The sequence below is a fragment of the Haliaeetus albicilla genome, chromosome 2 (genome assembly GCF_947461875.1).
Source record: "Haliaeetus albicilla chromosome 2, bHalAlb1.1, whole genome shotgun sequence".
In the NCBI taxonomy this organism is placed as follows: Eukaryota; Metazoa; Chordata; class Aves; order Accipitriformes; family Accipitridae; genus Haliaeetus; species Haliaeetus albicilla.
The window spans coordinates 57,511,607-57,535,571 of record NC_091484.1 but is presented as its reverse complement, the minus strand read 5'-3'; the positions used below and the strand labels follow the sequence as shown (position 1 = coordinate 57,535,571).

Genomic DNA, 23,965 nt, shown 5'->3' with positions numbered 1-23,965 from the left:
ATTTTTAAAAAAGCATACGACTTTCTTAGGGAAGATATCATATGACTTGTGAACAGCAAAAAACCAGTTGTCTTTCTATTTTATTAAAAGTGCTTAGTTGACTAGGCCAGGACCCCACTGTGAACATCATATTTTTAAAAAGTTATTTAAAACAAAAATGTATGTGTATCTATAATATAGTAGTTAAACTTAATTACAAAACACGGAATAAATCTATTTGTTTGCATCAGTATTTTCAACTGTGATGACAAATATTTTACACTGAAATATAACTAGAGTTATACAACATAAATATTTTTTCACGAAAAACAGAATTAATAAGCCCTTTTCTCCTAGCAGGTTACGTATTACATCCCTCACACAGCTTGCCTGCCACAGCTCTTGCTTTTATCCCAGCTGTTTGTCTGAGCCAAAGGTGCAATGGCTGGCTGGTATCACACACATGGTGACTGACCAGCCAGTTTCTGTTTCAGCACGTGTAGTGGCTCCACATGATGCTTTTAGGGAGACTTGGAATGAAAAATGTACAGACAGACCAAAAGAATAATTGCATATGTTTTGCTTCTTTAGGAATTCAAGTTAAACAAAAGAGATAAAAAGAGACACCTATGATCTTTACCTTTTGGCTTGCACAGCAGTACCTTATTGCATGTCAGAGACCCTTCAGTGTCACCAACAGTCCCTGGAAAAGAATTCTGCTTCCCCTGACGTGTGGTGCTTGCTCTCTGACTGTTTGCTGCAGAGGGAACAAAGGGAACAAGTCTGCAAACTTTAGCCACTGCGGAGAATGTGCTGGGCATCTAGGGCACTTGTTAAGATGCCAAATGGCCCTGCTTCACACACTCTTTACAGGCTTGGCTGAGGAATGCCTTGTTAACTTTAAATCACACTTAAACCAGGTTGAGGTAAAATGCAAAAAAGCATGACCTCCAGAACAAATAATACAGTTAAAAACATTTACAGAATACATTGACATAACTATTATTACTTTACTTACAATTAGTTTACCTTTACACTAGTAACCTATTTTTCTCCTAACAAGGTGCTAATAAGGTTTTCAGGTTTTGTGCATTTTTTCCCCACTTCTGGAAGTACCTTAAGTCTTACAGCTGCTTTCTTCTTTGATGAAATCAGTCTCTTTTGACCAACTTCATTCTGTTCTCTCCTTCAATATGAAACAATTTCACTACCTTTCAGTTAGAATAAAGTTTTTTCCCTTTCACAGTTATGTAACTGTTTCTCTTACACCTAGTAAGGAACTTAGAAAAATGAGGTGTAATGAGGAATGTATTTTTCAGTGGACCTTATACTCACAAATACCTAAAGAAGCTAGTGCATTATAGCTTATTGCTTTCTCCAGCTTGAAACCAGATATTGGCAGTTATCAACCACTTTAGGGTGATTATGAGTTTTGGGTGACTGATCTCCAAGCTTTTCCTTTTAGACATACTGTCGGGACTGAATATATCATGCGGGTGATTATTTCGGTAAAGCTTCTCAGTTAGCTTTAGATGCGAAATAAAGCAGATCTCTCTCCCATTGTTTGACTGTTGCTGATTCTGAGGAAGCATTTGTATCCAAAGCCTCCATAGATGAAGACAGCATTCAATACTGGGAATCTGTACTGAGATACTTGGAAAGGGAGATTTATATTTCAAAAGACGAAGCAGAGTTTCTAATGCCTTCAGTGTTCCAGGTGAGCTGCTAGAAGAGCATCTGGCAAATCTCTGCCAGATCCTTAAGCTGACACAAGGTTGAAGGTCTGGCACTGGCATTCGTGCCAAGTTTCATACTAACAGAAATTTGGGCAGGCATTGAAGATGACTTTTATGATGTACTTGGCATCCAACATCAAAACATTTCCAACCCCATCCTACCCAGGCTTTTTATATCATTTATTCTAAGACAGGAAAGAGCCCTTCTTCTATCTAGGGAAATACTACTGGTGTTTGGGTGACTGTTACAAAAACTGAATACATATGACCCAGGTGCCTAATCTTAAAAAACTTTCCCCTGTGAAAGCTGTTTCACTTTGGTTCTTGAAAAAGACTCTATAACACAAAGTTTTGTTGAGAAGTCACAGGTAAGTACAGAAAAATGGCAGCCCTTCAAAACCATTTGTTGAAAATCCATCCCACTTTAGGCCTCTTCAGACTTAAGATTCTGATTACATAAGTCGGCACTACTGTATTTCTTTACCATGCACAGTTAGATATAAGTGGATAATGTATTTTTCATGCTTATGAAAACCTTACTGGCAAAAGAGCTAGTAGGGTGTTTATCGAAAATACTTTTAAAAATTTTAAATTTTGGTTGAGAAATGCTCCAAAAACATACTGCAGGAGATGATGCTTCCAGACCTGACCTAGTTTCCAACAAGTCAGTAACAAATTTTTGCACTGAATCCTAATTCTGTTCAGTAATCTAAAATATTAATTTTGACATATCAAAACCTAGAGTCAAGCAGGGAAATTAAATACTGCAGACCATGCCTATTAAGAAGTTCAAAGAGAGCAAAAGACCCAGCTATAGGAAGATCTATAGGCAAACAGCGAGGTAGCGATAACATTTGGTAACATGGGAAACATTCAGCACATTATCACTTCATTGTCTTTACCTACACAAACCCAGTTCAAAGGAGTGCATTGTAAAAAAAGGCTCTGTAGTTTCCTATAAGACCTGGTTGATCTTACATAAAACAACAATGCATGGAAACTAAACTAGGTCCTATGATTTACAATGTTTTTTCCATGTTATTTATTATACTGAATGGCTTTAGATATATAGCATATCTACTTAATATTCATCTCTGGATTGTTTTGAGTTAGCACATTATTTCTTGAATTCTATTCCCTTTCTTTCCTTTTGTTTATTGGGTGCAATAAATTCTTATTGTTTCCCTTTCTTCATTTTACAAGGTAAAAACTGTACTTAATGCCTCATCTTATGGGTATAAAATGGAAGTTGATGGAGTACACTGTTATGATTTATATGTCTTCACCCAGAACTGTCTGTGTATTTAATCCCATAGTGAGGCTATAATGTCTGTATAACTACCATTTATTTCTGAATAAAATTATTTGATGCAAGAAATATATAACTGTGGGGGTGGGGGAACATTACAAGACAGAAAACCAAGAAAGGCTAGAAAGAGATCAATTATCAATGCGCAACAGTCAACCTACCTGAAATCAGACTTTAGATTTCAGTATACATTGCACATTGGTTTTGCCTTGGTGCTTTTCCTCTCTGGAGCATTAGCCTGAGGGAACAAAGATGATCCTGTACCTGATTACTACCTACATACAAGCCTTTCTTTTTTAAGCTTTGAAATACTGGACTGTCAACAGAGGAAATCTCAAAGCCTGTTAATTTTCTAGCTAGTAACGGGGTGGGAAGGCACCAAGAGACTTCAATTCAAGTAGGAAACTGCTAAGCTGTTAATCAAAGCACTCAATATATAGCTTATACTATCTCTGTACACAGTTACTGACTCAAGACAGTTTAGCTTCAGTAAAATGACTTTACCTCTCCACTGAAGACAAGCCTTCAAAAAATACTAGTATTCTCCTCTCAGCATTAAGAATACACAGAACCATAATATCAATTAATACAATTAGCTGGAGAATCAGAAGTTACAGAAAAGCCCTCCAGTTAGATCGGGAGGAGCAAGAAGTCCAGGTTTCAGATGGATCACCATCTGTGTGTGCAAACAATTACATGACATGATTATCTGCAACAAGAAAGTGAATGCAATTCCTAGGAAGTTCTTATGAGAGAAAAGAAGATATCAAATGAAATATCAAGAAGACACAGAGAAGGTGGCATAAATATAATACTGTTCATGTACTTCTAAGACTTAAGTAACATACTATACAAATGAAAATTCATAACCCATTTCTTCTTTATTTTGGTTGTTTCATCTTTATATTGCCCCCTGCAAAATGAAACTCCATTGGCCTGTACCTTCTACTTTAAAAATATTAATAAAGAGAGATAGATCTCTCTTACTGGCATTAGCCCACACACATTCAATGACTACCATGTAATGAATTCCTTAGACAGAATCATTTAGGTTGGAAGGAACCACCAGAGAACATTTACACCAACCCCCTACTCAATGTAGGTCCATTTAGATCCAGCTGCTGAAGGCAGTGGCCAGTCAAGTTTCAAGTATCTCCAAGGATGGAGATTCCACAACCTCTCCAGACAACCTGTTCCAGTGTTTGACCAGTCTCAAGGCAAAAGGTTTTCCCCTTGCACTGGGATGGAGTTTCCCACATTCTAACTTCTGGTCACAGCCTCTTGTCCTTCCATTCTGCTCCTCTGAGAAGGGTCTAGCTCTGTCTTCTCGACATGCTCCTGTTAGGTCATCATAGACAGTAATGAGATTCCCCTCACTGCATTAGCATTCTCTTCTTAGGATGGAACAAACACATCTCTCAGCCTCTCCTTGTACATCATGTGCTCCAGCCCCCTAAGCATCTCAATGGCCCTCTGATGCACTTGCTCCACTATGTCAACGTCTTTTCTGTGCTGGGGAGCCCAAAACTGGACACACCACTCCAGAGGTGGTCCCACAAGTGCCATATAGAGGGAAAGAAGCATCACTTCCCTCCACCTGCTGGCTATCCTCCTCCTAATGTAGCCCAAGATGCAGCTGGCCTTCTTTGTCAGAAGGACACACTGATTATTTGTGCAACCTGCTGCCCACAAGGACCTCAGGTCCTTTTTCTACAAATCTGCTTCCTAGCCAGTCAGTGCTGCCCTGTGCTATTGCATGGGCTTATTTCATCCCAGATGGAGGAGGACCTTCCATTTGCCTTTGGTAAGTTTCATAAGTTTCCTGACAAGACATTTCTGGCTCAAAAGCAGCCCTGCCCTCAGTGTACGGTCCACCCTTCCCAATTCATATAACCTGCAAACTTCCAAAGGTTGCACTCTATCCATTCATCCAAGCTGTTACTGAAGACAAGCATGGTTGGCATCAGTCCCTGAGGCATGCCACTCATAACCAGTTGCCAGGTGAGCTTTGTACCAGCGATCACCACCCTTAGAGCTCAACGGTTGAGATAATTTTCCACCCACCTTACTATTTATCCAGTCCATAGCTCACCAGTTTGGCTGTAGGAATACTAGGTAGACTGTTAAATGCCTTGCTAAATTCAAGGTATACAACGTGTACTGCTCTCCCCTTATCTGCTCAGCCAGTCATCTCATCACAGAATGGAACGCAGATGTCCCTCCCAGACGACATGGCACAGAGGATATACAGGTAACCTAAAGAAAGCTCATCACAGATGAGGAGTGGCCACAGTACAGAGGAACCAGTTGCTCAGCAACTGTTTCCAACTGGTGCAAACTAGAAAAAAAATAAAAATCCAGAAATCTGGGAAGCCATAACCAGCTCCCTGCTGGCCTTGTATTTTCTTCTGAAAGTTTGTGAGGAAACTTCTTTTTCCCCAAGGGTTCTGCTCATTGCAAACACCCTCTGAAATAAAAAAAAAAAAGAAGAGTCAGGATTTTCATTTGTTCTGTCAGTGTAACAACTTCTCATGCAAATGCAGCAACACTGGAAGCTCAGAGTTACAAGATTTAGGGTATACATCCTCATCACTAATTGCCTGAAATGAACGGATTTCTTCACTGAAATACACAAAGCTTGTTGAAATTTTTGCTACGTTAAGCTGCACATTGATTTTTCTTTTCAATTGCACGTGAAAAAGGTGCCAAGCCAAAAACGTTCCTCTGTCGTCATGTGATTCATCATAGCACAAACTTACATTCACAGCTCCTGACAAGCTCTTGAGTTTCGCTTTCAGTTGTACTGCTCCAGAATGAAGCTATCAAAGAAAGAGGAGAGGAAAGCTGCCCTAGGATTTCTCTGTGCATAGGTAATCCTGCTGAAAGTATACTAACGCTAACCGCTTATGATGATTTTTAAAACAAAAAAATTGGTGAGGTGATAGTAGAGACGAATGGATTTTGAAACTCATCCATACGCACTTCACGTAATGCTAAGTTTTGTAGAACACCATGCAAGGATGTCCCATATGTCAAATTGCAGAACAAGCTCTGACACTACCAGTTTCATACAATTTAATAACAAGCATTTCAACTTCAACCGTTTCTAGTGACTCAACAAGATGCCTGAATATCAGACTGTCTCCTCTGTTTTCCGCAGCCAGCCATCTTAAGATGGGAGTTGCCATAATACTCTAGATTTATCTGATGACTATTTTTTATTAACAGCAGCGTTAGCAGCAGTCCCACTGTTGTGCTGAATGAGCAGTTTTCTTCTTAGCCTTACTTTTCAGGAGTTCATATAGTTTTCTAAGAGCATGTAATACCTGAAGCTATTTAGTATCTTTCAAACGGGCAGAAGGGAAAAAAACCACCTCTTAATAGGCTCAGAGCTTTCTGGAACTGATAGTTTCATAAAACCCCAAATAAAATCAATTTGTGCAAAACAGGGAAACTTACTTCTTTCCACCTAATGGCAAAATTTCAAAGAAAACCCTTTCTAGTACTTGCAGTTATGGTCCATGGTCCACAAGGACCATGAATCATTCAAAGTATTTTATCTGAGGAATAGATTGTTTTAACTAACAGTGGAGTGTAGTATTGAGGAAATGCTTCTATTCATCTACACAGTTTTTAACTAAGAGGAATGTGGTATTGAGGGTATGTTCCTAATTCATCTAGACAGTTCTAGATCACAATCATCTCTTGAAGCTTTGATGCCTATCAATTGCTACTTAGAATGACAGGAGAAAGGATATTAGATTTTATTACTCTTTATTCTTCTGTTATAAAGAAAGTAAGAAAATATGAAGCAAACAAAAATTTCAGCATAATTTTGTAGGTGGAGGAATTTAAAAGAAAAAAATAATAAAGCAGTTTATATGTTAAAGAATAAAAGTTGTGAGTAAAAATGCCAACAGTATGTAAAAGAGGGACAAGTCATGGTTGTTGTGGGAAACCATAAATTTGAAATCTGTCACTTTGTGTGTTCCAAAGCAGATGTTCAGCTGCTATAAATCAGCAAAACTCCCTGACCCTTAATTTCTTAACCACAGGATTGTGCCGAGGATTATTTTGCATTGAATTTAGTTAAAAGTAGCTTTACTCTAGCTATTCTAAGAACTACAACACCCTCTAGTGGCCAAAGAATTTTTATTTAAATATGGTAAACCAGTTAATTTCAATGATCTGAAGCAACCACTGGTTGCATTCTTCAAAACGTTGAGCTTGGGTGTATACGGGTTATACAATAAACTAAATATAAGCTATAATGATGTATAAAATCCTATGACTTATTTTGGTGTGATGATAACATTCCATAAAGAGGAAGTAGGAATTCATCTGATGAAAGAAAAGACGCATCTCAAATCAATTCTGAAGTTACAGTAACTTACTCACGACCTCCCTTTCCTTGAGGTTTCTCATCTAATGGGTGCTTTTCTCAGTACTGCCCAACATCTCCTCTGAAACAGTCATTGTTCCCAACACGGTTGCTCCCTGTGAATCTCTTGTCCTTGCATTCTTCCTTATGTATTCTTAAAATGTCACGAGTTTGTGATACTTTTGCAGAATGCATTGCAGACACAAATGTGTCACAGGCCCAAGGAACTCACAGACTCTTGCGGAAAGGGTATCAATATGAAAGTCGATGGGATTTTCAGCTACCTCTGTGAAAAGAGATGAAATAATGAATTTTCATAACAGATCTGAAGGACAAAATGTCATACAGGAAGAAATAGATCCTTCCAAGAATAAAAAAGCAGTTACATTTATATTAGTACTTAAGGAGACAAAACTATGGTTAAGGATGGAAGATTAAACAAAAGGTAAGTGTCATTAAACACAAGTACTGTAGATGAAAAGGAGATGAGAACATAAAGAGAGGAGTACCACTGTGTCAGGCATTTAGAAAGGAGGAATTTGAAACAGAAAACCTGAGAAAGTAAGAAAAAGAATTTAGAGAGCAAGACACTTAAATGGGCAAATGGTTTTGATTGCCACACTTAGGGAATGAGGTTCCTGTCCCTTTAGTACAGACCACTTTCTGAGTATCTTCATTTTCTCCCATCAGCAATCTGAACAAGCTCTTCATTCTGCATCCTTCCAACACATCACCTGCTTCAAAACAAAACTTCCCCAGTAAACCTAACTTTTCCCCAATCTCTCCATGATAAAAAGTAAAGCTGATCTAAATAATTTGATGGACTTTTCTGCAGAAAACCAGTCCTTTTGCAAAACTGGAACTTTCCCATCCAATTTTGACTAAATTATGCATATTTAATTCTTTTAACATTTCAATACAATTACTATATTTCAGTTCGACTTTACTGAAATCAAATAATTCAGTCTTTTGTTTCAAATAACTTTTCAGTTTGAAATGTAGCTCACAGTACTAAAATTGATGACTCTATATGCCTTTTAAAAATTTAACTGCATTACTAGCTCTTTTTATCTCTTCTTCTCTGCATTGTCACTGCTAGGTAAATTCTGCAATTAACTGGAGGGTAGCAACTGCCCAGCAAGTTATTAGCCCATTCATGTCACACTAAGCTTTTCCGAGACACTTGTAAGTAATGATGCCAGAGATATAGTATTAGCATCACTGTGTTGGTACTTGACATTCTTAATTTAATTCTACCCCTAATAGTCTTAATAATTACAGACTTTTTCTTGCTGATTACAATGCCAAACCTTTTTCCTTTTTCTCCCAAAAAACTGCAGTCCATAATCCAAAGGCGTTTGCTGTGAGCCACACGCTCAGTGACCATATAAGGATAATGCATGTTTAAATTTTACCTGTCTCTGTAAGATCATTTTATTTGAAAATAATAGAAAATCTCAGTATGCTTTGGCAAAGAAAAAAAAGACTCATCTTTAAACAACATGAAAATGCCATGGTAACTTGCACAAAGTGAATAAATGACTGTTTCTAAAATAGTCCATTTTCTGTCATACATTTTTTTCTACACTTACACTTATGAATCTTAAATGAAATGCAACAGTGATTAGAATCACGTTCCGATGTAGCTTGTACTATGAATATAGGGGTATTCACTCATCGGTGTTTCTGCGAATGATAGAGTTACAGCTCCAGCAGTTTTAAACAGCTTACCTAAAACTAAACTATTGTCTATAGCATTAAGATACTATATATACATGGTATATACACAAGAAAGAACTCTTTTTTAACTTGCTATATTGGTGGTCACAGAGAGCTGTGATTCTCCAGGAATTCCCTCCCATTCCACAGGGATGTCAATCCCAAACATTAACATGCTCAGGACATGTTTGGTCTCATCGACAGATTCTGAGGGCAAGTATCTACCAAGAAATCACCCATTTTCTCTTTTCTATAAACTTCAGTAGGAGTCAGTCCTCTAAGAGCTTTTTCAAATCTAGCACTAATTCATCATTTAAAAAGCGAAAATAAGAGACATCAGGGCTTTCTGTTTCTTAGACTTGGAGTCTACCTTCTCAGATAATCTGGTGCTGACACACAGGTCAAAATGTAAGTATTACCCTCTTCTCAAAATACAGAGGCCTAAGGAGAGAAAAAATGAACTATGCAAGTCTCAGGGCCATAGTATGTCCCTTGGCACCTGAAGAATTTCATTTTTGTGTCCCAATTTCCCTCCCTGTCTTCCTGCTGGCAGAAAGCAACTTACTCTGCCCATTCCCTGGATGACAGGCCTTTTCCTTCACCAGGCAACTAACCCTGCAGGGCTACCCCAATTCAGGATGGGGACACTGAGCTGATGAGCATGACATTGTGTTCTTGTCACTTCCATATAGTGTCTCACTGGCAGACCTAAGCAAAAAACAGGGATCAGTGTCTCTCTCCCCCACCATTTTGTCATCACTGCTACTACAATTATCTTTGCCTCTTAACTGAGAACAACTTGGAAGAATCAATGTCAGTCACAGTCCAGAGCTTACCTCTGCTTCAACAGAGGGAGTACTCTGCATTTTGTAAACAGGCAACATTCATTATTCCCCAGACACAAACATACCCACAAATGGAATTTTGAGTAGGATTTTTTATATCAAATTTCATTCTTAGAAATCATCCTGAGAACAAATAGGCATGAAACACTTCATGTTGCACTATAAACAAAGTCCAGATAGATTCGCAACAGTAGGAAGTTAGGTATCCAAACAACAGATAGAAAACTAAACACTTCTGTGATTTGGTTCAATGGCCTTTTCAAGCTCACCACGATGTTTCAACTTCTTAACAGTTTTTCTATATAGACCTGATGGTGTGGTTTTTGTTTTGTTGGGGGGGGTGGGGGTTAGGTAATAAAAAGAAGGGAGTAAACAGAAAAGGGAACTGTAGAAAACTTTAATTGTAATACTCAATTCTACCTCCTCACTAATGTCAGATCAATTCAGTTATACACCACCACTGTGATTCCCTTTGGAGCTGTATGCACTAAGTAGCTTGGCATTTATTAATATACTTGTTTTTCCTACCATACAAGCCAGACAATGCATTTTTAAAGACAAGACAAAGCTATTTCAGTGCAGATGAGCTTTACTGAGATTTGTGTTTGGCACTGTTTTGGCATTGTTTGGCAAAAACGTACAATGTCCGAAACTTCTATTGCTGTCTGTCAATGGTTCATAGCAGTAAGCCCATAAACTCTCAATTAATCCAAAAATGTTCATAAATAGGTTTAATCCTTAAAAAGCACATGAAGTAAACCAAAAGGGGCTGCACACATACAGAGTATATGCTTATGTTCTTTAGCTTCTCCTTCTGTGTATTGGAGAACTGTTCTAAGATGTTACATACTGAAATCAACAGCACCAAGCTAAACCAAGTGAGTTTGGATTAGAGACTAGAAGGGAGAAAATGGTAGTTGCTATGTTTTCCTAAAAAACCAAAACCACCAAACCAGCCTGCAGAGGGAATTAACAGCATTTCACAAAGAAAAAAATAAGTGAATAGTGCGTAATATTTAAGAGGAAAAAAGAAAACTTGCAGGTATTTTTAAAAGTGCACGTTATGTCACCAAACCAACCACATGATGGCAGTCCAACATTAAAAAAAAAGGAAAAACACTTTTCCATTTAATAGAAACTATTTGAAAAAGTAGTTCAAATCTGTACATACTACTTAGAATACATCCAAAAAATGCTGTAGAGCAGTGATTTTTAATCTTTCTTGATTGGCATATCTCTAAACATTTTAAGGACATAAAGACCCAATATGCAGAGAAGTTTGCTGTTTCATTCATCTTCCATGAAACCCTGACTTTATAATAGTACATCCCAGAGTCCACAGAAACAAGATTTAAACACCATTGTTTCATAATTTAGAAACTACTATTTCCATTTATTAGTGTGATATGCACACTCTTCGTTCAGACTCCAATCCACATACACTGTTTCTGAAATACAGTATATATAAATCATCCTGATATTAGACCTGACTGAGCTCTTAGTTTCTCCGTTAGTGAACAAAAGCAGCAACCTGAAAAAAAACGCAAGTCCCAGTACATTCCCAATTCCAAAATACCAGTTTTCTTGTATGCTTTTCTCCTAATCCTCCTTTTTAGTTTCCTCCTCACTAACTGCAACCCAATTACCTACACAAATTCACACATGTATATTCCAGTCCAATTCTTTCGTATGCATATGCAACATGTTACTAGCTTATGAATGCCCAAAACTTAAAAGATGGTCAGTGAGAGATCAAAAGTCATAATTGATGACATCCATAGTCTCATTCGCTCATATTCAGTGTTGTTTGCTACAGCTGACTATACGGTTTGCCTTTTACCATTTGCATTAGTGAGGCACATGATTTCAGTGGTATTTCCAAAATAATTTCCCAATGCTTTTCCTAACCAGCACATGGCAGATTGTTCCAGTTGGCACATATGCCCAAAATTACTCCTTTGTTCCCAGATTCATTAATTTTTATTTGTCTGTATTGAACTCCATGTGCTGTATGCCAGCCAAATCAAGATGTAAAGTGATTTGACCCAAATCATTACTGTCTTTGCTTCTGTCAGTATAGTGAGTAACTCTGAAGACATTTTCTCATATCTGTGTTCAAATTATATGGAGCAAACTAGCAATATCAGAGGTATACAACAGTCAGTAGCTGGCAAGATATTTTAAAAGTGAAATAATATTTACACAACACAGGGCATCAACCTAAAACCTCACTGTCACTGCTACACAACAAAACTGCTACTACACCAAAATGTCGCTGTTTGTCATTCTGACTCAGGTTAGAAATATAGATTCAATTTAACTTGATATTGTGACCTTACAGGAGTATTAGCTACTAGCTCACCTGTGCGTCTATAATCACAAATGCGCAGCTGATAAGCATTCTTCCACTCTACGATGAGAAAGTAAACCTGCTGCGCTTATTTAAAGCGCATCAAACTGTAGCACCTCTTCTGGTTCACAATTCCTGAGGTTGTGACTGAACTTTTCCTTACATCTGTTTCAGTGTGAATACCTGTTTGCACCCATGAGATCAAAGGACACTCTCATTCTAATTAACTTCCTTTCGACAATGCCCAAATGATGATACAATTCACCAGAGAGGGAAGTGGAGGATGAGATTTTCCAGCCTTTTGGTGCCTCTGGGTGGTGACATCCCATACAGCAGTGGCCATTGTCCAGTTGTAGATTCAGCATCCTTGTTTTACAGTGTATTCTCCCCTCAATTCTCCACTTCTGCACTGAATTGTTTTTTGGATTGCACCCCAAGCGTCCATGACAACATAAGTTTGCTTCCTCAGAACAAGCCCAGCAGCTTGAAGAGATGGGCTAAAACTTGCATTTCTTTCCTCCTCCTCATAAAGCCTTCCTGTCAATGGATAGTCTGAACTTCGTTGAGCTAACTGACTTATGCTTGCACCGTCACACCATTTTGGTATATATACTTCTCTGAAATACACTTTAAAATATATATACTTTGATATTTTCCTCCTGCTTATGGGATGTTTACAATTTCAAGTGTGCTATACTGAGTATTAAACTCAAAGTACTACAAGAAAATTTGCATTTTAGTGCACAATTGATTCAAAACACACAAGAACTAACAACATGATGGCCTTTATTATGTGTAAAGGCAACTAGGCCTTAAGCCTCGTTGTTTCTAAGACTATTCATATCAGACATATAACTAATGATTAGAGATTGCTTTAGATGTGATTAATGAATGCAGGTGCTTATAAAACAATATGCATAAGCTGCTTATTTGTCCCATGTGTAGCCTTCACCATGGCTGGCTTAAAACCCAGTCAAGCTGAATCAACAGAAGGATCGTACATCTTAGACCTAAGAGTAAGTGATTAACTTCAGAGTAAGATGAATTAATAGAGTAACCTGAGTGATTTTCAGAAATTCAAAGGTGATCTTTGATGTGTAAGAAGATAAGTGACTGTGGTGACCGGAGACCTTCTGCCTACGACCACTAACTTCAGAAGAATCGGAACAAGACAATAAGAATCAGTTGAGACAGGAAAATGTATTGGGCTTTTGACACCACTAGAGAATAGAGAACTGAGAGTTCGTGCAAGAACACCTAGAACTTCTTTTGACAAATTACCAATTGCATATTGTTTTGGAAAATCGTATATATAGAGAAGGCGTCTTTGAGTTATCTTTTGCCATTCACTGCGGTGGTGGCCCAACTCTGAGCTGTTAATAAAGCAAACCTAGAGAAACCCACGATTTGAAAATCCTTTAACATTATGATATGTACAGAACACATTTTTGTGTTATGATACCTTTAATTCTAATTAAATTCTTTCCACTTGAGTTACTCTTTCTCTATGCTAAAAAATCTAAAAGTGTCCATTATGCAAATTCAGAATCCATTCTCTTAATCAGCACTGAAGGAAATTGATGGCTTGTCAGTAATTATTCAGAAAATGCTTACTTGTGCAAGTATTTGAAAAGGCTTAAAAATCAGAAATACAACCACACCATCTTCTGATCAATTTGTGGTATGACATGACAGAAAGCTTACAAACACCCTGATATTGGCTATTTTCATACTTAATCAGAAAGATTGCACATGTAACAGTCTCAATATGTGCTCAATCTCCATAAAAGCAGTAAGTGTGTGATGAAGTGGGTGCGCACAATAGTACAGCTCAATTTCATCTGTACGCCACATGAAGAAGTCTAAGTGGCATACGCAATACAGTTTCACCTAGAAACTTTTAGATTGAAACACTTTTCTCTAAGAGAGCATCCTTAATCCAGTTTTGTCAGTGGTAATGGTTACCACCCTTCTGAAGTATTTTGTTTAATAAAGTCTATGTTAATCTTGTGCACAACACTGATCACAAAACCTTCACAAAGAATTCCCATTCGAATGGCAATTATCTTTCAGAAAAAAATGGCAATTATCTTTTATAAAAATTCCTGATCTTTATTTCTAGCATCTCTACTGGAAAGAAAATTGTAACTAAATTCGATAAACAGAATTTATCTTCCAAATCTGAATCTTTTCAAGTTCATGGGATGCCCATCTAACACCACTCCTAAATAGTTTAAGAAAATCGTACAGCTACCTTCCACTCTTCATTTCAAACTACTGCCTAAATACAGGTACCGCCGGGTAAGAGAGCTGTTTCTGAAACAGTAAAAATATTTCACGTATCTATGTAGACACTACCTTTTACCTATACGTTAGGTTAGCGCTTCCACAAGACACTGTACAACAAATACGTAAAGGAAGCTCTCTAAACACTTATACTGGTGTGGTTACGAATTCCTGAGACCTCTTGCTACATCCAGCCCGCATGCAAGATTAGGAGCCTTTACACCGACTCCTGTCTGCTTCACGTCAAGCCTTAAAAGGCCATCTTCTCTGATGCCACTATCTCCTCACCAAACTCACTCCGCTCCGCCCAGCGTTTAAAAAAGGCGCCTGGGCCAGCCCGTACCGAGCAGACCCCAAAACCGGCAGCGGCAGGGCCAAGCCCCAGAAGGCCAAGGCGAGCTGCTGGCTGACGGTGCCGTCCTCACGCCCGGGCGGCTGACAGTGCGGGCTGCCGCCTGGGTTCGCTGCTAACCGGCACGGAACTCCTCGCTCTCTGCCGGCCGCCACGCCGCCCGGCCCGGCCCGGCCCGGCCTCCCACCGCCCTGCTTCCGGTGCCCGCGGAAGCACCAAGGCCTGCTGGGGAAGCGGAAAAAAAAAAAAAAAAAAAAAAAAAAAAAAAAAGGGGGCGGGGGGCCGCCAAGCATGCGCGGCTCCCGGCGAGGCTCCGCCCCCCGCGCCAGCGCCCCGCCCGGCCCCGCCCTCCCTCCCTCCCTCCCGCCCGGCCGCCGCGGCCCGGCCCGGCCCGGCTCGGCCCCTCCCCTGCGCAGGGGCAGCGGCTGCCTCAGCCGCCTCCGCCGCCGGGAGACGCCTCGCCCGCCCGGCCCCAGGGCCGCCGCCGCCCCGTCATGTCCGAGGCGGGCCAGGAGCTTGTCCACCTGGTGTGGGGCAAGAAGGCCGGGCCCCGCGGGCTGGCCGACACCATCTTCTGCCGCTGGGCGCAAGGTACCTGCGTGCGCCGTGCCCCGGCCCCGCTCCCCGCCCGGCCCTTCCCCCGCCGCGGAGCCCGCCCGGCCTTCCTGCTCCCTGCTCCCCCGGGGGCCCGTCCTCGGCCCTCGGCCCGCCCCGCCGCTCTCGGCCCACCTGCTGGGACACACCCACAGCTCTCCCCGCCGCCCCCGCGGGGCTCCGCGGCGCCTGTCCGTCCGTGTCCGTGTCCGTGTCCGTGTCCGTGTCCGTGGGTCCGAGAGGGGAGGGAGGCGCCGCTCCCAGGGGCCGGCGCCGGCGCCGGGGCCGCTCCGCGCCTCTGCGGATGGGGACAGCGCTGGTCGTTCGCGTTCGTGTTCCTGGATCGCCGGCAGCTCCGCGGGTGGCCCACGGGAAAAATGATGCAGCACTTTCACTCGCTAAATAACGGGTTTTTGCAGCTTGGTCGTCTTTTGCCACAAATCTTCAAAGGCACTTAAAAGAGGAGTAGGGAAGGAAACATTTCTTACATGTATTTCAACAGCACCTCCTGCCATTATTTTACATAGCTCGCGGAAACGTCGACATAAGTTGCCCTTTTTTTTTCCCCCCCCTTTTTTTTTTTTGTGACGAACGTGGGAGTCACAGATAGACTTAGAAAAAGTGGGAACAGGCTTGGGACAGAGACCCACAGATTTTTTTTTTTTAAACTGGTTCTTTGGTTATTGAAGCAGGTGTAACCATGGAACTTGGGGTATTTGTAAGATGGTTTTTTCCATATTTAAATTATGCAACCTACACATAGTTTCTTCTTGGTGGAGACTTTCTGGTATTCTTTCAGAGCTGCAATCGCAAGGTGTAGTACAGAGACTTACCGATAAAAATGATATGCAAGAAATCAGTCTGTGTACCTCTCCTGGCTGAAAGAAGGGAATAATAGCCTTCTCTATAACGTACTATGGGCTTTGAAGAATTCTAGTAGTGGTTATGAAGGTCATACCAAAACCACCCCTAATTCCTGGAGAAAATTCACAAATTATAGTGGAATTTATAGATTTAAAAAAATAAATAAATTCTAAAGTGTTCAGGTCTCAGGGTAATTTTGGCTGAAACAAAAGGATGTTCTTAGTGTTCTCCGTTCCTTGCTCTTTTTTTTAACATGAGTTTTGTCATCTGTGTAGTTTCAGTAGATGCATGTGTGATGTTGATTTGGGAGCTGCACAGCTTCTCCCCTGTGACTGCCAGGGGAGACTACCAGGACAGCATTACCAGACTCTCGCATATTTTTCCCTAGGTTTATCTGTGCTCAGATAATTCAGTGAGAAATATTTGAGGAAAAAATGCCAAATTACTTGTGAGTTCTAGAATTTAAGCTGGCCTAATAAAGCCATTACTTTTCCTAGTGCATTGATTATTTTTATTGAAATATAATTACTTTCTGAAATATCTCTTTTAGTAGAGTGTTGCTGTTTCAGTACAAGGGTTTTTGCGACGGCAGAAAAAAGAAGTGGTGTTAAAAAGCTCTAGTATTTCTTTAACCGGTAATGTTAGATTACCCAAACTGACATTTTAAAGATTGATTGTATATGAAATTTTAGCAGTTTCAAAATCTATTGAAATGTATGTTTTAATGCCCCACACTTGTGAACCTGTGAAAGATTAATGGAAAAGACCTCTCATGTTCTTGGTGGCTCCTGGGAATGAGCTGTTATTTCCTATCTGTCTTTAGGGAAAGTCCTGTAACTGTACTGTGTAGTATATCTGTTCCCTTCTCTATATTCTCTTTAATATAATCAATTTTGTGTAGTAAAAACACATGACAGTAAGTTAGTGTATTGTTTGGAGGTCTTGTGCTGGGAATCAAAAAAGTCAGTCTCAGCCCCTTATGTTGTGTAGCAGCATAACACATTTACCCAACTTTCAGTTTCTATTTTGTTGAAAAAGTTCTACACCATTTACCTACTGCAAAGGAGTCTTGTCAACACTGACTCATCAAGATCCAAAAAAAAAAAAAAAACCACCAAACCCAAAACCCACATAAAAATCAAGCTTTATGATTTCCAAAGACCTCAAAGTTTAAAAGATAGACCCTTATTTCCCATCATATGTGCAGAAAGTATCAAACAACTAGTTTGGTGTTGGGGTTTTTTCATGGTTTGGGGGTTTTTTTCTTTTTTTTTTTTTTGGAGTATAGTGCCAACACTGGTATTTATTTCAGATACTTTATGAATATTGTCTGATCCTTTCTCGAACCCTTTGGAAGTTGAGAACTATAATTTACATTTGGAAAGAAAAGTAGAGAGGGTGTTGAGGAATGTTAAAACTCAAACCAGTCAGTTTCTCAGTAAAGATAGCAGTGTTCCGGGAATCCTCATCATGCACCAAACTTGTTCAGCATCATATTTGTTTGGTCAAAACTGAAGACAGACTAATCTGCGAGCAGTTAACAGAACTGACCTAGATAATGTGGATATGCTGTTTGAAGTTAGTGACAGTAATTCCCCAAGTTTGCTGCATTGGCAACTTTAAATACATTGTTTTGATTCCTGACTTAACAAAGGCATGGCTGCAAAGCTGTTGCAGTTGGTGTGGGGGGTTTTTCTGTTGGTTTTTTTTATAGAAATCTTTTTCTTTATGATTGCAGCAGAATTTGTAGTTTGAACCTCGTAAATCCCTTTTGCCAGAATCCTCAAAGTGGACACAGAGGAATGTAGTGTAAGGCTTGATCTGCATTTTGATGTTTCCTGGCATAAATATGATGACTTGGGAAGGAGTTAGGAGGAGGACTGAACCCTAAAGAAACATACCCATGTTAGGAGTGATTTTCTTCATTGATCCAAAAGACAAATTCAATTCATAAAGCTGCTTTTCCGATCAGCCCTATGGCATGGGGCATCAGGTCTGCACAACTATGAATGTCTGGCAGGTTTGAGCACAGCATCCTTTTAGTATTACCTAAGCTGTTTTCTCACTGGTCTTTGGAAAGAAAGATGTGGGACAGTCTTTTCAAAAGAAATAACTTCAAAAGCATAGCGTGAAGGTATTAATACTACAGTTCATGTATATTTGTATAACGTACAATGTAAAAAGGTCTGTTTTATCTGGATCATCTTCAAGCTTCCAGGTTGAGGGCTGGGTGACTAGATTGACAACTTCACTTTTCATTCTCCCCTTTTCTTTCCAGGTTTCCTTTTTTTGTACATGCCTGGAACTCTGTTTCTGCTCTAGTACATTTAAACAGATTGCTTTTTATTACATCCTTGGTGGAGGAGCTAGATCTTATAGTGTTGTTTCTAAGTTGTTGGAGCTGTAATATTGTTAGACCAAGATCAAGGCAGGGTTACTAGGAAATAATGTTTTTACCAGACCAGCAGATACATTTTGAGCAAAAGGAATACACTTGTGACTCTTCAAAGTCTTAAATAGAAGTAGCAATTTGAAAAGTGTTCCTCTGAGTTTAATTTAATAAAGTTTAGTTCATTTGGGTGATGGGAGAGAAATAGTCATTGGTATCTATGTAAATTTTTTTATGCTTTGATGACTATGATTTATAGAATATTTGCATTTGTGTGCTTTCCATCTCTTTGAGTTCCCTGTTACTCAGTGCAAACAGTTACTCAGGAAGACAGCAAAGCATTTTTCATTTAATATTCACAGTTAGGGTATAGACAAGTGTCAATTGTGCAAACAGCTGGAGGAAGTGGTTACGCCTATTGGCCCACCTTTGCCTACTTGTTGCTGCTTGTCTGCTGTAAGTATTACCTCTTCAAATCTTCTGGTGGAACTGCTTTTGAAGCTTCTGCTTTATCAATGCCAGTCACACTTAGCAAAGTAAAGTCATGGTCTGTGGACCACTTTTAAGGCATCTGTAAAAATTAAGTCAGAAGTTAGAAGCCAAACCTGCTGCCAGGAATTTGCACATTGTGCGGAAAAATTACTGAGATTTTCAAACAAAGAAGTACTGATGACTACCGACTTAGAGCTTCTGTTTAAGTAGAAGATGTTGCTTCAGTTTAAGTAGATATTGCTAATTTTGCCAGTAGGAAGTGGTCTTTCTTGCTAACACAAGCCATACTACTATTGAATGTGAGACAACAGTAGCTTTTGGAAAAACAGCAGGGACACGCTGCCGAGAAGAGCTACCTAACAGCCTTCTCTAGGGAGGAATTTCTGTTCTCAATTTTATACTGGTAGACTTTTTTCTTCTTTCCTCCCTTGGACTGGCATATTGGTTTTGGGGTAGCGATACTGTCTTTACAGATATTACATGGGCCTTGGTAAATGCTAAGTTTTGGGGAAATAAGGAGAATAAAACTTGTGTTATGTGATTAATAGCGGACAAAGGATATAAAGACAGATTTGGGAATATCATAGTCACCATAACTCAAAATACTGGGCAATACACTGATTACCAACAGGAATCTAGATCTACTTCCCCACCCAGAAAGGTTAGAGCAGTAGTGATGTTGAAAAAGTGGGGTCAATGGAGCATTTAATAGGTTTATAAATGACAAGGAAGATGAATGATAATGATACTATTTTATGTTTCTTATAGGTAAATGATGATAATTATACTCATGGGTAAAAGGCAGGCAGATTAATAAAAAAAAAAAGGTTATTTTGGCTGCATTACATCTGTTTTGCTCTTGAAATTTTATCTTGAGTGAAAAGACCTGTATGGTAGATATGCCTAGTTAAGAGTGAGAGTAAGTAGAAATTAATCTGGAGCAGAGATGCTAGTCTTCATTGGTAGCTTAAAGGGTGGCCAGGCCATTCCTATGAATCATAAGGAAGAGCATGGGGTTGATGGGTGTTTATAGAGATTGCCCAAGATGTGATTATTGTGGAGGGCAAAAAAGGTAAGTAGGTGCAATTGCAGGCTGAGGTGGACTTGAACCCAGCTGGACTTGAAACTGCTGGTTTCTGAAATTTTACCTGAGCTGACTTCAGATTTTGTAGAAGTTTTTAAAAAGAGAGCAAGACCAAAATCCCTGGAGCCCATTTTTTTGCTTAGCAGCTTTTAGAACCTCGATGTTCATTAAGCATTAAGCAGCATTTAGGTATTATATGTGGTTTTTTCCTGTGGTTGTATTCTGTCAAATTCTGTGTAATACCAATTTTGCATTGTCTATCTCACATTTATATTCAGTCTGGTGTATCACACTCGATTTTCTTTATTTTTAGGAAGCAATTTTGAAAAATAGGGCAGGGTTAAGCTGAGACAGTTCATGCTTTCTCTAAGAAGCCTGAAGAATGTGAAACAAATTCAAGATTTCTTAACTGTGGTTTAATAGTACCACATCCAAGTATGTTGTTTTTCTGCAGTGGCTAAATCATTAAAACAACTAAAAAAAAAATGTATTGTTGCAGTGTGTTTAGCTGGCATGCAGTAATGCTTGAAAGTAGAGGAAGACTTACCTTTTAATATGATAAGCCTGCACAAACTAATTCAGAAAGTTTAAAGGACTGGTGATATTTCTTGTAAGGGCATGTTAACAGGGGAGTGGAATGACGCTAATGCAAACTTTGGTTGAAGTATGGATTAATAGAGCTTCATTGTTACATTAGGTGATGCCTGATCTAAGTATATAGGCTTGACATGCATCTGGGTTTTGGATATAAAATACATCTTTGTAATGCACATTTTCACATTCAGTTAAAAAAACCTGCAGCCTTCTCTCAGATACACGGGAAATGCCATTTTTTTAAGAACTATGGCTACATTGATCCATCTTAAAAAAAAATTCACATTGTTGTTCTGTCATGAAATATGGCCTACAGAACATGCAGTAGTCCTTTCTTGTGCCACTTGGGATGGTGTAGCTGTCATGCAGTAGTGGGGAAGTCTGCACTGGGGGGACGCATTTCACCAGTTCAAATGCGCATCCAGGGGTTAGGGATGCTTTTGATATGGCAGTGTGTAATGACACAGAATGGGGAAAAGGAGAAATTTGGGGAAAAAAGCATTGAATATTCTCTCCGCTGAGACTGACCCTACTGCAAAAATATGCATGTGTATCCCCTTTCTCCCTGCCCCCACTTGCTTGTGCTTGCTGTTTAGTTGCTGACTACAGTTGCATGGTTTCTAGATTACATTGAACTAGAGTCACTTCAGCGTAAATCTTATCAGCACTTAAAAGAATAATGCAAAATATCACTCACTGTAAGTTGCCATGTGTCAGCTTCATCAAGGTAATTGTCCATGTATATGCATTTATCTATGAGAAATGCAAGCTATGAATCACCATATCTTGAAGACAAGTTTAGGGGCAAAATGGCAACAAACAATTTTGCAGTAATTGCTCCAGTGTTTGCTCTATTATGTTACTGTAAGATAATTCTGAAATACAAATGCATTAAAGATGGAGGGGGAAAATAGGTGATCTTGCATCTCAGTAAAGATAGTGTATCTTCTGTGACAAAACACCATTAAGAGGCTTGCTTCAGTGGTTACAAGTGAATATTTGAGTTACTCAGCATTTTTTAGTCTTAACAGGAAGCACGGATGGGCCAAAAATAAGATCAGTGGGAGGCATACTGTGCCCTTCATAGGGAATACAAATGTGTTATGCATGTTCAGTGAAGATCCAAAGATTATTTTTTTTTTTTTTACATATGTAAGACAAAATATTATCACTTACAAACAAGTTTTAATTTATTTATAAGAAATAAACGATAATAAAAACTATTGTTTAAGTATGCAGCAGCATGTGCTCTAGTGACAGTTTTACTGTTAAAAATCCTTTTCTTTAAACCTTAGCTGTTGGCCCTTTGTGGTCATGATTTCATTGCTGAGATAAAGAATTCATTTCTGTGCTTTCACCTGTATTCATGACTTTTTTTCTTCAGATGGTTTAACCACATTCTGTTGCATTATCAGGGGAAAAAAGTCCTGAAAACTTATCTAAACTTTAAAGGTGAATACATCAGATGTCATTTCTGTTAGGGAAGGAGTATTCATAAACATGTCCTTGTTTCATATTTCACTAAATACAGTCTTTTTTGCTTTGACAGGATTTGTCTTTAGTGAATCTGAATCAACTGCATTAGAACAATTTGAAGGTGGCCCTTGTGCAGTGATTGCACCTGTACAGGTAAGATGCATTTATTATAGGAATGGTTTAAAATTATTAAGCCCAAAATTCGTTCTCTTCTCTATATATGTGGAACTAAAATAAATATTAAAAAAATTGCAGATCGGTTTGTATTGGCTTTGTGTGGCAAGGTTTTGGTAGCGGGCGGAGGTTACAGGGGTGGCTTCTGTAAGAAGCTGCTGGAAGCTTCCCCTGTGTTTGAGAGAGCCCAATACCAGCCAGCTCTAAGATGGACCCACCGCCGGCCAAGGCTGAGCCAATCAGTGATAGTGGTAGCGCCTCTGTGATAACATTTTTAAGAAGGGAAAAAAAAGTTGCTGGGATAGACAGAAACGGCAGCCGGAGAGAGGAGTGAGAATATGTAAGAAAAACGGCCTTGTAAGACCCCAAGGTCAGTGAAGAAGGAGGGGGAGGAGATGCTCCAGGCGCCGGAGCAGAGTTTCCCCTGCAGCCCGTGGGGAAGACCATGGTGAGGCAGGTTGTCCCCCTGCAGCCCATGGAGGTCCATGGGGGAGCAGATATCCACCTGCAGCCCGGGGAGGACCCCACGCCAGAGCAGGTGGGTTCCCGAAGGAGGCTGTGACCCCATGGGAAGCCCACGCTGGAGCAGGCAACTGGTAGGACCCGTGGCCCCGTGGAGAGAGGAGCCCACGCTGGAGCAGGTTTTCTGGCAGGACTTGTGACCCTGTGGGGGACCCACGCTGGAGCCGTGTGCTCCTGAAGGACTGCACACCGTGGAAAGGACCCATGCTGGAGCAGTTTGTGAAGAACTGCAGCCCATGGGAAGGACCCACATTGGAGAAGTTCGTGGAGGACTGTCTCCCGTGGGAGGGACCCCACGCTGGAGCAGGGGAAGAGTGTGAGGAGTTCTGCCCCTGAGGAGGAGGAAGTGGCAGAAATAACATGTGATGAACTGACCGTAAACCCTGTCCCCGTCCCCCTGCGCCACTGGGGCGGGTAGGTAGAGAATCCAGGAGTGAAGTTGTGCCTGGGAAGAAGGGAGGGGTGGAGGAAAGGTGTTCTGAGATTTGGTTTTATTTCTCATTACCCTACTCTGGCTGATCAGTAATAAATTGAGTTAATTTTCCCCAAGTTGAGTCTGTTTTGCCCATGATGGGAACTGGTGAGTGATCTCTCCTGTCCTTATCTCGACCCACAAGCTCTTTGTTATATTTTCTCTCCCCTGTCCAGCTGAGGACGGGGAGTGATAGAGCAGCTTTGGTGGGCACCTGGCATTCAGCCAGGGTCAACCCACCACACAGTTGTATTTTGATTTCATAATTACAGTGTGGAGGAGACAAAAAACTCAGTAAAAAGGCCTAGATGGGCTAATTTTGAACTATAATTTTGCAGAAGGGAATT

General features: G+C 40.0%; 1 protein-coding gene and 1 long non-coding RNA gene across 9 annotated transcripts in view; one reads left to right on the top strand and one right to left on the bottom strand.

Moving 5' to 3' along the window:
- Positions 1-16,024, bottom strand: part of LOC138683734 (uncharacterized) — a 36,822-nt gene extending 20,798 nt beyond the window's left edge. The window contains exons 1-4 of one of the 4 annotated variants that reach the window (XR_011323167.1): positions 9,690-9,873; positions 7,419-7,691; positions 3,186-3,262; positions 620-736 (exon numbers count right to left, since the gene is read on the bottom strand). This is a non-coding gene — a long non-coding RNA (uncharacterized lncRNA). Of the gene's footprint in view, positions 1-619; positions 737-3,185; positions 3,263-7,418; positions 8,510-9,689; positions 9,874-14,948; positions 15,224-15,686 lie in introns of those variants that run through there. The other 3 variants (XR_011323168.1, XR_011323172.1, XR_011323166.1) reach the window with 3 other exon arrangements.
- Positions 15,324-23,965, top strand: part of MINDY3 (MINDY lysine 48 deubiquitinase 3) — a 60,249-nt gene continuing 51,607 nt past the window's right edge. For 2 of the 5 annotated variants that reach the window (XM_069775929.1, XM_069775919.1), the window contains exons 1-2: positions 15,324-15,548; positions 22,524-22,603. In XM_069775929.1, the coding sequence (XP_069632030.1) occupies positions 15,452-15,548; positions 22,524-22,603 (177 nt within the window). In that variant the 5' untranslated portion in view covers positions 15,324-15,451. Of the gene's footprint in view, positions 15,549-20,693; positions 20,816-22,408; positions 22,427-22,523; positions 22,604-23,965 lie in introns of those variants that run through there. The other 3 variants (XM_069775937.1, XM_069775913.1, XM_069775942.1) reach the window with 3 other exon arrangements.